General features: G+C 40.3%; 1 protein-coding gene across 1 annotated transcript in view; it reads left to right on the forward strand.

Moving 5' to 3' along the window:
- Nucleotides 1-15,835, forward strand: part of LOC127082172 (uncharacterized) — a 57,803-nt gene extending 41,968 nt beyond the window's left edge. Inside the window, exons 3-6 of the mRNA XM_051022397.1 lie at nt 15,213-15,278; nt 15,367-15,426; nt 15,531-15,645; nt 15,723-15,835. Of these exons, the coding sequence (XP_050878354.1) occupies nt 15,213-15,278; nt 15,367-15,426; nt 15,531-15,645; nt 15,723-15,835 (354 nt within the window). The remainder of the gene's footprint in view (nt 1-15,212; nt 15,279-15,366; nt 15,427-15,530; nt 15,646-15,722) is intronic.
- Nucleotides 15,836-16,065: the final 230 nt, after the last annotated feature.

The raw sequence follows: 16,065 nt of genomic DNA on the forward strand, positions 1-16,065 counted from the left end.
ACCAAGAAGCAACCTATCTTGGACACAAAGCAACTCACTTGATCTTGGATCAAGTTGAGTTTGATTTGGATCAAAGAAGTTTAAACCCCTCATATGTCAAGACCAACCATAAGTCATTAACTCATTGGCCAAAAAGAAAAAAGAAAATGAGATGAAGATGAAATGAATAAAAGGAGAATTCAAATGTCAAATACAATTGGTCAAAAATGAATCAAATCATCATCAACCAATGTTAAACAGAAGAGAAATGAAGATTAGAAGTCAACAAGTCAAACATATTTTTTTGGTATTTTTGGAATTAAAATAAAATATAAAATAAAATGAACAAAATAAGGTCAAACCTCAAATTCAATTCAAATCAACTTAAACAAGTCCAATTAAATTCTCATAGGTCTAACATGGTCAAAAAAGGTCTGACAAATTTTTCCAATAATTTTTGAAATCAGAAACTATTTTAAAACAATTAAAAACAATGAAAAATAACACAAATGAATTAAAATCTCAAATCAATTAAGAAATTAATGAGACTATTTTTCATTGACTTATCATGATCCATATGTGTTAAGAAAATATTTTTGGATTTTTTAGATATCAAAAAGTATTTAAAATGAATTAAACACTATTAAAAACCAAATAATTCACAAAAAAAATATTAAATGAAGTCACAAAAATAATTAAAAATCAGAATATGAAACTAGATTTTTCAAGAAAAAGTTTGCCATTGGTCTCATATTTTTGTGACTTCAAATAAAATATTTATGAATTTTTGAAAATAAAAGGAATTAATGAAATTAAAACAAAAAAATAGAAAATAGAAAAAAAAGTGTTGCCATTGGATCCGTCTCATTAATTGACGTGGCATCATCACACGGTCCAGAGGTGCGGTCATACCATGTTCTCAAGTCAAGCGTATCACATTTGGAATTAAAACAAGTCAAACAAATCAATGGCCACGATTATAACATTTGAACCAAATCTGAGGGACCTGAAGCATCCACGTGGGGATGGTGGTGGAAATCACCATCTTCTTCGGCCAGCTAACAATTTTCGGCCACCATGCGCAGGGTTTTCAACCTCAATGAAAATGCAAAACAATGGTATCCAAATGAAGCTGGGGTGATGTACATCACCCCTGTAACCTTGGATCTTCCTCAATGTTTCTATTTAGAGAGAAACAAGAGGTTTAAGATCATGGTGTTTGATCTGAAATGTCATGATTCATGAAGTTAAGACCACCATTGGCCTGCCTCTTGCTCGAGGACTTCAAAAAACAGTTCAAACTCAAGCAATTCACATTGTATAGTAAGATCTAGATCCAAATAATTTAATGATATACCTCTAAAATGCAGCTTTGAACAACACGATTTGCTCAAGTTCTTGATCCAATTTTGATCTAGAGATGTGATGATGATGCAAGGCTAAGGAATTAAGACTTGAATATCAACTAAGGATGTTGAAATTCAAGCTTGAAATTGAGAAATGAAAACTGAAATTCCTTTGAGTGAGGGTGAGGTTTCAATCCAGCAGAGTTTCAGATCCCCTTCAGGTTGGTTTTTGAATGAGGAAGAGATTTTATTTATAGATGTGCTTGATGCAATGAGGTGATTTGCTCGTGTGCATGAATTTTGGATCCGTCATACATGGGCCTGTACAGGCGCATGTGAGGCCCAAAAGTGGATGAAAATGAAAGCTAAAATCAAATGCAAATGGTTTGGACGTGCAGCTGGCTTGGCATTAGCTTGTACGTTAAGTTATAATGTGAATTGCAAAATTGAACGTAAACATTCAGCTCTTCGAAACTCCCACATGGAAAATCCAAAAATGGTCATGTGAGTAATGGTTGGAAAGCTCTTGAAATAAGGAAAAAAAGTCATGTTGGGAAAAAATCCATATGGAGTTTGGAAATTTATGAAAACTAGCTTTGAAGTTTTTGGTACAAAGCATGTCTTTGAAAAATTTGCCAAAAACAAGCAACTTCAAGCCCTTTTGTTTCAGTGATGAAAGCCTCCAATGGAAAAACCTCCAACATAAAAGTTGTAGATATTTTCAAGATGAACAATTTGAACTTAAATTTTGCATTATATGGATTTTTAATTAGAGAGTTATGGGCACTTGAAATTGGACATTTTTCACATTCAATGACTTTGGTCCAAAGTGACCTATAATGCTTTGTATTATCACATGTGTTTCTTTTAGGATTATGAAATTTTGTCCAACATAACATTTGAAGTAGACATCCTAAGATTTACAATTCAATTGGTCTCAGCTCAAAATCATAAAAAATAAGGAAGTTAGGTCCTTGGGAAGTTGACCCAAAATTAGGGTTTTTTTGAAAATGACCTATAATGTTTTGAAATGAATGATGACCTTCCAAAATTCAAATGAATTTTTGATGAACATGAAAGTTGTTAATATGGTTCTTAAGAACATTTCTTCTCTTGGGGTCATATTCACTTGATAAACACATCAAAAGTTGTATCTCAGTGATCCTCAGTTTAGTCAGATGACTTGATTGGTCAACTTCTCAAGGCCAAACTTCAAATATTGATGAATGAATGATTGAGGATACTCACATAGGATCATATATGCATAAAATAAAGAATAAAAGAACTTCCCTTGTTTAAATTTGATCATAGATTGAGGTTGCTTCATGAGCAAGGCACAATCAATGCACAGTTGAATTAGGGTTTCCTTGGGAAACAATCCTCAAGCCCTTTGGGTTATCTTGATCAAATTGGCAAATTGAGATACTTGGGATAGATATATGATGATTAAGAGCTTTGTGGACCATTTTCATGCTTGCTTTCATCTTCATCTAGCCACTACATTGAGCTTAGGAGCCTCCTAGGAGCAAGGGCACACATGATCACTTGAGCTTCAAAACAAAAAGAGTTAGTGACATATTTTTGTGCTTTTTGTTAGTAGTCAAAATAAGAAAAGCAATAATATACAATTCAAGCATGCTTGGTGGTCTCAAACCACTCACACAAGTCCCAACCCTAGGGTAAAGGAGCCAACCATGCTATGATCCTTAAGGCAATGAGCAAATGATATGATGCCATGAGGGATCTTAGGGTCAAAATTAGGGTCTTACAGATGCCCCTATTTAAGTTCATTCTAGCCGGAGATATGAAGGTTAAAATCTTCGTCTCGACGAGGTAGAATGGGCTTAAATAATAACAAAGAGATGAACTTTGGTCCCTAAGAGACCTCATGATGCAAATGTATGCATGCAAAATAAAACCTTCGTGGTGAATAATTGCCACGAGGGAAAAGATATCAGGAGAAATTGAAGAATTCGTAGGAGTAACACACTCGCTAGAGAAACAGAGACTCTAGGGAAAATACGGTAAGAATGCGTGAGCAGGTCACGACTTGAAAACTTGCTGGAAGGCACGAAGGAATTCCATGAAAATAAATTAATGGAAAGACTCGAGCTGACGCAAAGATGCATGTATTGGGGAATATACCAATACAACAAAACTATCCAGAAAGGATACTTCGGATAAAAATCCAGACTCAGATGGGGGAAATCCATAAAGGAACCAGCTGAGGAAGAAACCACGAGATATTATCGGCTACCGGGTAATAAGCTCAAAAGGAAGACATATTGTCAAATCACCGGCTACTGGGTGAGAAAACAACACGCTCAGGGAGAAAGAATATCTAAGACCGGTATAAGAGTGAGAGATATCAATCATCCGTAACATCTGAGGAGGACCTAAAAAGGCACATCTCAACTCAGGAAAATCTGACTCCACAGGGGACAAAAAGTCATAATAGGGAGCAGAAGGAAGGAGCACCAGGGATACCGGTTACTGGGCATATAATAGGTGACCAACCAGGCGTGAATTAGGAACAAATCCAAGACACTCATCATCCGAAAGGAGGGCTAAAAAAGAAAACTCGTCTTACAGGATGGGCATTCGATTCCACAAGGAAATACGAATCTTACTCAACTGGAGAAGAAAAAGACTTCAACTGAAGAGCGCATGAGATATATTATCTATTACCGTCAGAACATAGATAACACACTCGCATGGAAGATTATCCACAACCGGTTACTGGGTTAATAAAGGATAAATCGACCTAAAGGAAAGGACATTGGGATACCAGTTACTGGGTATAAAATGATGACCAATCAAAAGGAGAAACAATCATTACCAAACAAGGGTAAGTGAAAGATGACTTGGCGGGGATAAATTTCCTGATAAAAGCAATTATCCAAGAGATATATCACCGGTTACTGGGTGATATACTCAAAAATGAAGGAATATTAGTACCGAATATTGGATAAAGATAACCAACAAAGAGGGGATTACATCTACCGGTTACTGGGTAGAAAACCACAGAAATAGGACTTACAGCTACCGGTTACTGGGTAGAAGGCCATAAAGTTCACTAGGGAAAAGATGAACAATTACTGGTTACTGAGCAATTGAACATCTAAACCACAAGGGAACTACAAGGGAATAACAAGAAAGGAGTCAATCTAGGAACAAACTAGAAAGACACAATTAATCAAGACTCAACCCGATGAGAATATAACTCAGGGGAGTAATTCCATCCCAATACATAATTGGGGCGGAAACTGAAACAATAATCATCCACGAGGACATAACTCAGTGGGAAATAAAGAAGGAAAGGTAGACAGTTTCTGCCTATGAGGCTGACTCTAAATGGAGAGATCAGACACAAACATCTGCTTAGGGAAGAATATTTCACCAATAGAAGGAGATAATAAGGAAAGATATATGGCAAAGAATTCAACATGAATATCTGAATGCTATAGTTGTGCATGTATATGCATGGTTTATGTATGATTAATGCTGACAGACAGACATATCTAACACAAACAGGTCCGAGAATCAATGGACGGACATCCAGTATAACATCTCAAAAGAGAAGAGCCAGGCCCACAGGAGAAATCAATTCTGGTGGGGATGCATCAAATACCAAAAGTCTTAGACCACCGTTGGGGATAGGTTGAGTCTCAGTTGGGGAACATGCAGAGGTGTCAATAAGATCTGTCACAGAAGAACTCTACTGGGATCTTAGCGAGAAATGATGTGAAACTCTATAGGGAACAACCACCACACAGATACACATCAATCTAAACACTCCCTTATAACTGCTGGAGAGACAGCTCTGCTAGGGGAGAGAGAACCATTGCTTCGCTGGGGAAGGAAATAACACATCTTCTTCCACGCCGTCAATATGGAAGAAATCTTCAACCATGGAGGGGATACAAATTATCAAACTCAGATTAGGCAAATCCACTAGGGATGGACTGTAAGCGACCATACTAGGGATAAACTGTCAATAACCCTGTTGGGGATGAACTGCAAGTGTTCCTGGAGTAAACTGCTGAGGATGAAAAGGGAAATAAACCCTTCACAAACTGCTCTAGGCAACTACTGCTGAGGAGATAGTCTTCTGGAAAAGAAGTTATGCAGGGAACACATGCTTACTCCGCTGGAGACTTCTACTCATAATGGGGAAAGACAAACTTCCTCGTGAATAGATAGCATATCAACTTTTATCAATCTATAAGGGATTTTAGGTCAGTCCACACAAGGGATGTGTCGCAACCTGAAAAATACAATGTGCGAAAAAACAACCGGCGAAAGTAAATGACAGAAGAGTCGCCACCGTGCGTTCATTATCCCAAAGGAGGGAAAGGAAACGCTCGAAGTAAACCTGAAAAGAGGAAAGGAAAAGACAAGGTCTCGCAACCAAATCTTGGGTTCGGGAGTCGGTTATGCGAAGGAAAGAAAAAGACAAGGTCTCTCAACTTTTTTTCGTTTTTTTTTTCAAAACACGTGGGCTTCGCCTAGCGAGCATGAAAGCTCATGAACAAACCTTTGCTCCTTCAAGCTTAACGTTTTGATTGACGAATAGACCCCTGTTGGAAGTAACTTAAGTCTTTCCCTTGTGTTGACTGATCATCTAAATAGAGCCCACAAAGCGTCCTGGATGATGTTCAAGCTTCTTGGATCCGATTCCGATTGCCATGATGAAATGCAAATGCTAAATGACCTAAAAAATGAATGCATGCATGAGGTGTAAAGTGTATGCTTCCAGGAGACCTGGAAAGAAGATAGCAGCGGCTTTCGTACTTTCGAGGTATCAAGGGATTGAATACAATAAAAGCCCGAAAATTTGCAATGAAGTGAAGTGAAGTAACAATGCCTGTCAGAATCGGCAAAGAGGTGGTCTTGAAAGAAGAATCCGTCTGGTACGGTGAGAGTTAGTCTGAATACCGAAAAAGAATGTTAACCTGGGTACCAAAATAAATGGTAACACAGAAATAACCATGGCTTGAATGCCGCTCATCAGTCTGAATACCGAAAAAGAATGTTAACCTGGATACCAAAATAAATGGTAACACAGAAATAACCATGGCCTGAATGCCGCTCATCAGTCTGAATACCGAAAAAGAATGTTAACCTGGATACCAAAATAAATGGTAACACAGAAATAACCATGGCCTGAATGCCACTCATCTGTCTAAATACTGGAAATGACTTCGATCTGAACATTGGGAGATATGAGATTATTAATATCGGTCTGAACACCGTGAGGCTGGCCTGAATGCCATAAGTTGCGTCGACCTGAACGTCAGAAACTTCTTCGATCTGAACGTCGAAAAATTGGCCTGAATGCCACAAGTTGCATCGACCTGAATGTCGGAAACTTCTTCGATCTGAACTTTGGAAAACTGGCCTGAACGCCACAAGTTGCATCGACCTGAACGTCGGAAACTTCTTCGATCTGAACATCGGAAAACTAGCCTGAACGCCACAAGTTGCATTGACTTGAACGTCGGAAACTTCTTCGATCTGAACATCGGAAAGCTAGCCTGAACGCCACTTTGGTCTGAATACCGGAAACTTCATGCCTATCAGCATCGACAGAAATAGGGAACGATAATAGAGGCGACGCATGGGCCAATGACACTTGCTAGGGATAACAAAGGTAAGTCATGAACAATCTTTAGTCTAAGTACTGGAAACAACTTCTGGCTTATCACTTGGGATACCGAGAATGTTTTATGCTTACATGCGTATGTTTAAATTTTTCAATGGCGTAATGCTCCATGAAAATGGAAATGCTACGTGATTTGGGAGGATGCAATGCAATATGATTCTACATGCAGGGATGCGAAATGCTAGGTAGAATGCCAAGCTAAGGCAAGGGGATCTGCTAGGGAAATGATCACCATCTTCTGGACCCTGGCAAGGCTGTTGGAGATGCACAGCGTAAAGAATTCTGTGGGGAAATGACCCGTCACACGGTGTTCTAGCAATGACGAAATACCGAGATTCTGACTGGGGAGAGAACGACACTGAAAACCTGCTGTTGGGGAAAGCGATAGTGGTTCTGGAAACCACGATCTGCGAGAGATGACTCAGTAGGGGAAGCAAACACCGATACGGTGCCGAGGTTCTGCTTCAAGGAAAGAAACCATAGATCTGGCATTGGGATTATCGATTTGGCCTCGAACTCTGAGGAGCAGCCGCTTCTGCTGGGAAGATACAGTCTGGCACTGTCAACTCCGCTGGGGGTATATAGTCTGACACTGTCAACTCTACTAGGGAGTGTATAATCTGAAACCACCGCTTGGGGGGGAGGTACAGTGATGAGAACCTGCTGGGGATTGAAGAATCCAACGCTCTGATCAGCTCTGCAGGGATAAGATACCGAATTCGTCTATTGGTGGAAAACATTCACGATCATCTGCAGGGGATTTTAAGGAAATGTCCCGAGGGTACCTGTTCTGAATAGACGATCCAAAGCACTTAAAATTTACAGCAATTTTAAATGTTTATTAAGCATGTACCTGTAAAGCTCTTATGTGTCATGATGCAATGTTTATCAAAAAATTCGGACGTCATTTTTGCAAACAAAACAGAAAAATGAAAATGAAAACAGAGATATACTGAATAACATGATTTTATTGATTGAACGGCCTCTGAATAGGCATTTACATCAGGAAGCAATCCTTGGAAAGAGGTAATCGCACAACAGATAAAAACAGACATTAATCTAATGGCAATGTGAAATGGATTTCTATTGGGTTCCAATTCTGCTATGACTTGCTCGTCTTCAAGATCCTCCAGATGATCAGCTTTCTGAAAGAGTGATTGGACTGTTTCCTATCCTTCAAAAGTTTCTAGTCATTGACACGAGATGAGATTTAGAACTACTCAGAACGCAGTCATTCGCTTAATCCCTAACTTTTGATTGGATCGCCCTTTTCGGGTTTTCAATCCACCGGGATACCCATTTTTTCCTAAGTTGCCTTTTCAGGTTTTCAACTTACCGGGTGTACAATCTTTTCACTTTTAATCCCTAATTTTTGCCCGAACCTTTTTCCTTTTCTTGGTTCGCCGGGATGCCCATTTTTGCCTGGACTACTCTTTTTATTGTCCAGCGGGTCTATTTCATGCGAAGTATTTTTTAACTGCGTGTGAGTTCACCGGGGAAGTGAAGTTTTCACCATCCATCATTGCAAGCATTAAGGCCCCACCATCAAAAACCTTGGTGACAATATACGGTCCATCATAGTTAGGAGTCCACTTGGACCTGTGATCTGTCTGAGGAGGAAGGATCCTTTTCAACACCAAATCTCCGACCTGGAAGCATCGAGGACGCACTTTCTGATCAAAGGCTCTCTTTATCCGACTTTGATACAACTGCCCATGAGAAATGGCTGCCATTCGCTTCTCTTCGATAAGACTCAACTCATTGAACCTTGTCCGAATCCATTCAGCTTCGTCTAACTTGACATCCAACAGGACTCTTAGAGAAGGAATCTCCACTTCAACAGGTAGGACTGCTTCCATACCATACACAAAGGAATAAGGGGTTGCCCCGGTCGATGTACGTACTGAAGTACGGTACCCATGCAAGGCGAAGGGTAGCATCTCATGCCAATCCCTGTACGTAACGACCATCTTCTGCACAATCTTCTTTATGTTCTTATTTGCTGCCTCAACAGCGCCGTTCATCTTAGGGCGGTAAGGGGAATAATTGTGATGCTGAATGTTGAAGTCTTGGCACAACTCCTTCATCATTTTGTTGGTGAGATTAGAACCATTATCAGTAATGATTCTTTCGGGAATTCCATAGCGACAAATGATTTCTTTCTTGATGAAACAGGCAACCACATGTCTGGTGACCTTCGCAAATGATGTTGCTTCGACCCACTTGGTGAAATAGTCGATGGCAACAAGGATGAAGCGATGCCCATTGGAAGCGGTCGGATCAATATTTCCAATCATATCGATGCCCCACATAGCAAAAGGCCACGGCGAAGACATCACATTCAAAGGATTTGGCGGCACATGTACCTTATCAGCATAAATCTGGTATTTATGACACTTCCGAGCATATTTGGAACAATCAGATTCCATGGTCATCCAGTAATATCCCGCTCTCAACAATTTCTTAGCCATTGCATGTCCGCCGGCATGAGTACCGAAGGAGCCTTCATGAACTTCCTGCATTAACATGTCTGCTTCGTGTCTATCCATGCATTTGAGCAAAACCATGTCGAAGTTCCTCTTATACAGCACATCGTCTTTGTTCAAGAAGAAACTGCCTGCCAATCTTCTCAAAGTCTTTCTATCATTATTGGATGCCCCTGCAGGGTACTCTTGATTCTTTAGAAAGCGCTTGATGTCGTGATACCAGGGCTTGTCGTCAACTACCAGTTCAGCAGCAAACACATACGCGGCCCTGTCAAGGCGCATCACATCGATCCTGGGAGCGTGGTTCCACCGAATCACGTTAATCATGGAGGATAGAGTGGCAAGAGCATCTGCCATCTAGTTCTCATCACGAGGTATGTGATACAGCTTTACTGTTGTGAAGAAAGTCAATAGTCTTCTCGTGTAATCTCTGTAAGGGACCAGATTGGGCTGAAGGGTGTTCCAATCACCATTCACTTGATTGATCACTAGAGCTGAATCTCCGAAGATGTCCAGAGTCTTGATTCTCAAATCAATGGCTTGTTCAATACCCAAGATACAGGCTTCATACTCAGCTTCATTATTTGTGCACTCAAAAGTCAGACGAGCGGTGAAAGGCACGTGGGCACCTTTCGGAGTAGTAATGACAGCGCCAATTCCACTTCCTCTGGCATTGACAGCCCCATCAAACAACAAAGTCCACTTTTCATCTGGATCAGGTCTCTCCTCAACAACTAGCTCTTCGTAGTCTTTCATCTTGAGGAACATGATGTCTTCATCTGGAAAATCAAACTTCATCGGCTCATAATCTTCAATCGGCTGTTGAGCAAGATAGTCTAACAGAGTACTCCCCTTGATGGCTTTCTAGGAAGTATATTGGATGTCGTACTCTGTCAGTACCATTTGCCAACGAGCAACTCTTCCGGTGAGAGCTGGCTTCTCAAATATATACTTGACTGGATCCATTTTGGAGATCAGTAAGGTTGTGTGAGACAGTATGTATTGTCTCAATCGCTTCGCAGCCCATGCAAGTGCACAACATGTTTTTTCAAGCATTGAGTATCTCGACTCGCAATCTGTGAATTTCTTACTCAGGTAGTAGATGGCATGCTCTTTCCTACCTGTCTCTTCGTGTTGACCGAGAACACAACCCATGGAATTGTCTAGTACTATCAAATACATAATCAACGGTCTCCCTGGGACCGGAGGCACAAGGATATGAGGATTCTGCAAATACTCTTGTATCTTCTCGAACGCCCTTTGACAATCATCATTCCACTTGATAGCCTGATCTTTTCTCAACAATTTGAATATTGGCTCACACGTGGCTGTTAGGTGAGAGATGAACCTTGCAATGTAGTTCAACCTCCCTAAGAAACCACAGACTTGTTTCTCTGTTCTTGGCTCAGGCATTTCCTGTATCGCTTTCACTTTGGCCGGATCCACCTCAATCCCTTTTCCGCTAACAACAAAACCCAGTAGTTTTCCAGATCTCACCCCAAAAGTAAACTTGTTCGGATTAAGCCTCAGCTTGAATTTCCTCAAACGCTCAAACAGTTTCTGCAAATTCACCAAATGTTCTTCTTCTGTCTGAGATTTGGCAATCATATCATCAACATAAACCTCGATTTCATGATGAATCATATCATGGAACAGAGTCACCATCGCTCACTGATATGTTGCTCCGGCATTTTTCAGACCAAACGGCATCACCTTGTAGCAGAAGGTACCCCATGGGGTTATGAATGTTGTCTTCTCCATGTCTTCTGGTGCCATCTTAATTTGATTATAGCCAGAAAAGCCATCCATGAAGGAGAATACCGAGAACTGAGTCGTGTTATCCACCAAAACGTCAATGTGAGGTAAGGGGAAATCATCTTTAGGACTAGCCCTGTTCAGATCCCGGTAGTCAACACACATCCGTACCTTTCCATCCTTCTTAGGTACTGGAACGATATTTAGAACCCATGGCGGATAATTTGTGACTGCTAGAAACCCTGCATCCAACTGTTTTTGCACTTCTTCCTTTATCTTGACAGCCATCTCTGGTCTTGTTCTTCTGAGCTTCAGCTTGACCGGAGGACAACCTTCTTTGAGCGGCAAGCGATGTACCACGATGTCTGTGTCAAGCCCTGGCATGTCCTGATAAGACCAAGCAAAGATGTCAACATAATCTTGCAACAATTCAATCAACCCCTTCTTCACATTGTCTTCCAAAGCAGCCCCTATCTTGATTTCTCTCTTGGCGTCCTCGGTGCCGAGATTAATCACTTCAACAGACTCTTGATGCGGTTGAATGACCCTTTCCTCTTGTTTTAATAACCTGGTAAGTTCTTCAGGGAGTTCACAGTCTTCATCACCCTCTTCTTCAGCTTGAAAGATTGGATTTTCAAAGTCGAAGCGAGCCATAGCAGAACCGTTATCAATAGGATCCGGTGATGTCCATCTGCATGAGTGATGGTATGTGCTTATGAGTGTGAAAAAAAAAAGAAAAAGTGGAAACTAAACAAAACATTGCCATTTTTTTTGAAAAACTGCAAAAATTGAAAGACAGGGAACGAAATATTTGAATGCAAAAAGACGTCCTTTATTTATGATAAAAAAATACAAGTGTCACATAGATGAGCCCTACAATGATTCATTACGCCCTGGCGGAACGTAAGACTTGGATATGCATGAATAAACAAAGAAAATTACTCCTCCAGACAAGTGGCTTGGACAATCTTCTCAGAAGACCAATTGTTGAGAACTTCACCCGGGATCCTCGGACGCACCCAGTTATCGATGTCGCAATCACTATCCCCATCTTCATTGTTGACCGTAAAGACTAATTTGACTTCTCCTTCAACCATGTTAACGTTGGCTCCACCATGCTGTGGCATGGGATTATTGACGACATTAGGAGCTGGTGCAAAGTTAATGGCCTTTGAATCAATGAGGTCCTGAACTACGTGCTTAAAAGCTTTGCAGTTCTCAATATTATGGCCAGGTGCCCCAGAGTGGAAGCTACACCTAGCTTTGGCGTCATAACCCACCGGAAGCCTACCAACGGGATAACCCACCGGAAGCTACACCTACGGTTGTTGATGATAGTTCTGAAAGTTATTCCTCCGGTTATCCCTGTTCTGATAAGAAGATATGGCACTTGCATCCCCTTCTCTCCTCTTCTGTCCCTGAATGAATGGCTTCCTCACCCCTGATGAGGATCCACCTCCACTCTGGGTCTTGTATGTCCTCAGGTAATTCTCCACCCTCTCTCCAGTAGAGACTACATCAGCAAAATTGGAGGCATTGCAACCCATCAGGCGCTCCAAATAAGGTTCGGGCAGAGTGTTCATGAACATGTTAGCCATTTCCTTCTCCAACATAGGAGGTTGAATACGGGAAGCTGTCTCCCTCCAGCGTTGAGCGTATTCTCTGAAGCAATCATTGCTTTTAAGAGACAGATTTTGAGGTTGAGTTCTGTTCGGAGCCATGTCTGCATTATACTGATACTGCTTCACGAAAGCCTCAGCCAAATCCCTCCAGCAGCGGATGTGGGCTCTGTCCAGCCTCATATACCATTCCAGGGATGCCCCAGCTAGGCTATCCTTGAAAAAGTACATAAGCAACTTTTCATCGTCAGAGTATGCAACCATTTTACGGAAGTAGGCTTGCACATGGATCTTCGGGCAAGTGTTGCAGCTGTATTTGTCAAATATCGGGACCTTGAATTTCGGTGGCACCCTCACGCCTGGGACCAATCCCAAGTCAACAACGTCTACTCCCAGAGGACTCTGTCCTTCCACTGCCTTCAACCTCTCTTCCAGTCTTCGAAACATAGGGTCCATACCATGACCCATACCAAAGTCTTCCTGAAGCAAGGGGAACTGATCCTCCTTGTCATCATGGACGGGTTGTTGACCGGAGTTGACAAGTAGGATCGGGGTAGGCCCTGGTCCATTGGGTCCATTAGCCTCTCCAGCTGGAGGATCAGTCACCGTCTCTAGTTGAGCAGGGGGATTCCTCTATATCATCTGCCTGAGCTCTTGCTGTCCCTTAGCCACCCCTTGAACCACATCCATGAATTGATTCATGAGGATTTTCATCTCGGCGAACTCTGCCTATAGGCTTTCCATTACTCTCTATTGGTTTCTGCAGGTACCGTACCGGTGAATGCCTGGGTTAACTATCCTGTCGATGGAACAACAAACAAACTGAGAACACTGTGGCGGTACCTGTTATGCAAGACATGCTAATGAATATGTAAATGCAATGACATGTTTATCAATTCCAAAGGTATTCTACCCCCTTGATTCCAGTCTCTCAATAGATAAACGATGTAAAAAAAAGACTAAGTCGTTGATGAGAACCAAGAAAATTCCGACTAGAATCAAGTAGAAGATATAAACCCCACAGAAATGGATAAACATGTGTGAATGATTATGAATGCAAAATGATGTGATGCAAAATGATGTGAATGCAGTATAGTGGCATGGGAATCAGGATCGCTGTATCTGCTTGAACATCTGTCAGGTTGCACTGTCTTGAGAGAAATTAAGAGCACACCAAACAAAGGTCATGGGATGGATCATGTTATCCTTAATATCAACCACCCATTTTGGTGGATTATGGTTTACACCTTATGAACACCCAAGTTTCATTGATATTAAGGATACCTGATCGGATCAACCATGAATCAAGGGTTTGTTGCAAGTCATGAGCATGGAGTTTAGGTTAAGAACCACCCAAAAGGAGTGTACTAAGGTTTAACCGGCCAAACATGTTCTACAAAAGGTTCCCATAGTCATAATCCCATCTTTCAGATATTATCGGAGGAACGACTACTCGTATTCACTACGCCAAAAACTGGAATAGACAGCGCACCTTAGAGGGCGCTTTATTACAAAAGCGCACTCTAAAGTGAAGCGAAAAAATAAGGAGCGAACAACTGGAATAGACAGCGCACTTTAGAGGGCGCTTTTGTAATAAAGCGCCCTCTAAGGTGAAGCGAAAAAATAAGGAGGAGATAGAGGGACAACAATACAGGGCGCTTTTTAAAGCCTTAGAGAGCGGTTTCATAAGCGCCCTCTTAGGCCCCCTTTAGAGGACGCTTTTTTTCCACAAGCGCCCTCTAAGGTCCCCTTTAGTAAACATTAAAATTATAACATACTGCGCATTTTGTTATTTCACTCTCTGTTATTTTCGTTCTTTTTCACGTTAGGGTTCTCACTGCTACGATTTTCGCTACTTCTAAGGCGTTCTCCTTCCACCTCTATTAGATCTACGACGTTTCCTCCTTCTATTAATTCGTTGTTAGCTGTTCGATTTTGACACCATAGGTATTTTTCTAATCTTCATATTACTTGGTTTCTCTTCTGACGTTCGCTATTGTTCATTTTTGGTTTCATTTTTCTTGGTTCATACATTTATTGAGTATTCTCAACAATAATTATTGTGTTGCAAAATCTCCTATTGCAGGTTTCTTCATCTGCAATGGCTTTGAGTCTTTTGGTTGTTTCAATATCATTCTACTTGAAGGTAATAATAATTTTTTTGTTTGTTATATTTTTTGAACATTTTTTTTTGTTTATTTTTATATATACATAATACATTAACTAGATATTACACATGCATTCATGCATAAATGTTCAGAAATTTGTAACACAAATTCACAGGATTATATATCAGTAAATTCTTCTTTATATTTTTGGTTTTTTATATGGATAATATATTTTATGTTGAATTTGCTCTCAGGAATATATATCACCAAATTCTGATTTATATGCGACATTGAGCCTCGTATCGGTGGCTGGAGTTGTGGTGTGTAAATACAACTTTATTACACAAATGATGGTTTCTATTGTTTGTTTCCCTAACTTCATTATTATAAACTTTCAATTTCTTTCAGGTCATGGTTATTGCATTCTCTCTGGGATTAGGAGCAATGCCATGGATTATAATGTCTGAGGTACAATTTTCTTCAATAATAATATGCATGACAACCCTATATGAACAAACCTTTGTTGTAATATAATGTGATAGTTGATGTGTTGAATATATTTTACACAATAGATTCTTCCGATTAACATCAAAGGCCTAGCTGGAAGTTTTGCAACACTTGCCAATTGGTTCTTTTCTTGGTTGGTTACATTAACAACAAATTTGCTCTTGGATTGGAGTTCGGGAGGTTTGTGTGCATTGCCTATGTTAATTTTCTATAAATATCTATTATTTCTAACCAGAAGCTTCCTATGTTTTTATCAGGAACCTTCACAATATATACTGCAGTGTGTGTTTTCACAGCAGGATTTGTTACCATTTGGGTCCCCGAGACAAAGGGAAAAACTCTTGAAGAAATACAACAGTTTTTTAGATGAAGTTTCCTTTCGAGTAGCACTTCAGCTAGTGTTCACTCATGTATTCACATTCATATTTTTTTTTCTGAATCAACTCAATTCATTTTTGTGCTCTTTGGTCTTGTTAAATATGAAAAATACCAAAACAGTGTGATTTTCTAATCTAGCAGCATACTTGCATTTTTGTTGTAATTGATTGATTATAAACAAATAAATGAAAGAGAGTGGTTATTATACATTTCAATTATAGT

This window comes from Lathyrus oleraceus, chromosome 5 (assembly GCF_024323335.1).
Source record: "Lathyrus oleraceus cultivar Zhongwan6 chromosome 5, CAAS_Psat_ZW6_1.0, whole genome shotgun sequence".
Classification (NCBI taxonomy): Eukaryota; Viridiplantae; Streptophyta; class Magnoliopsida; order Fabales; family Fabaceae; genus Lathyrus; species Lathyrus oleraceus.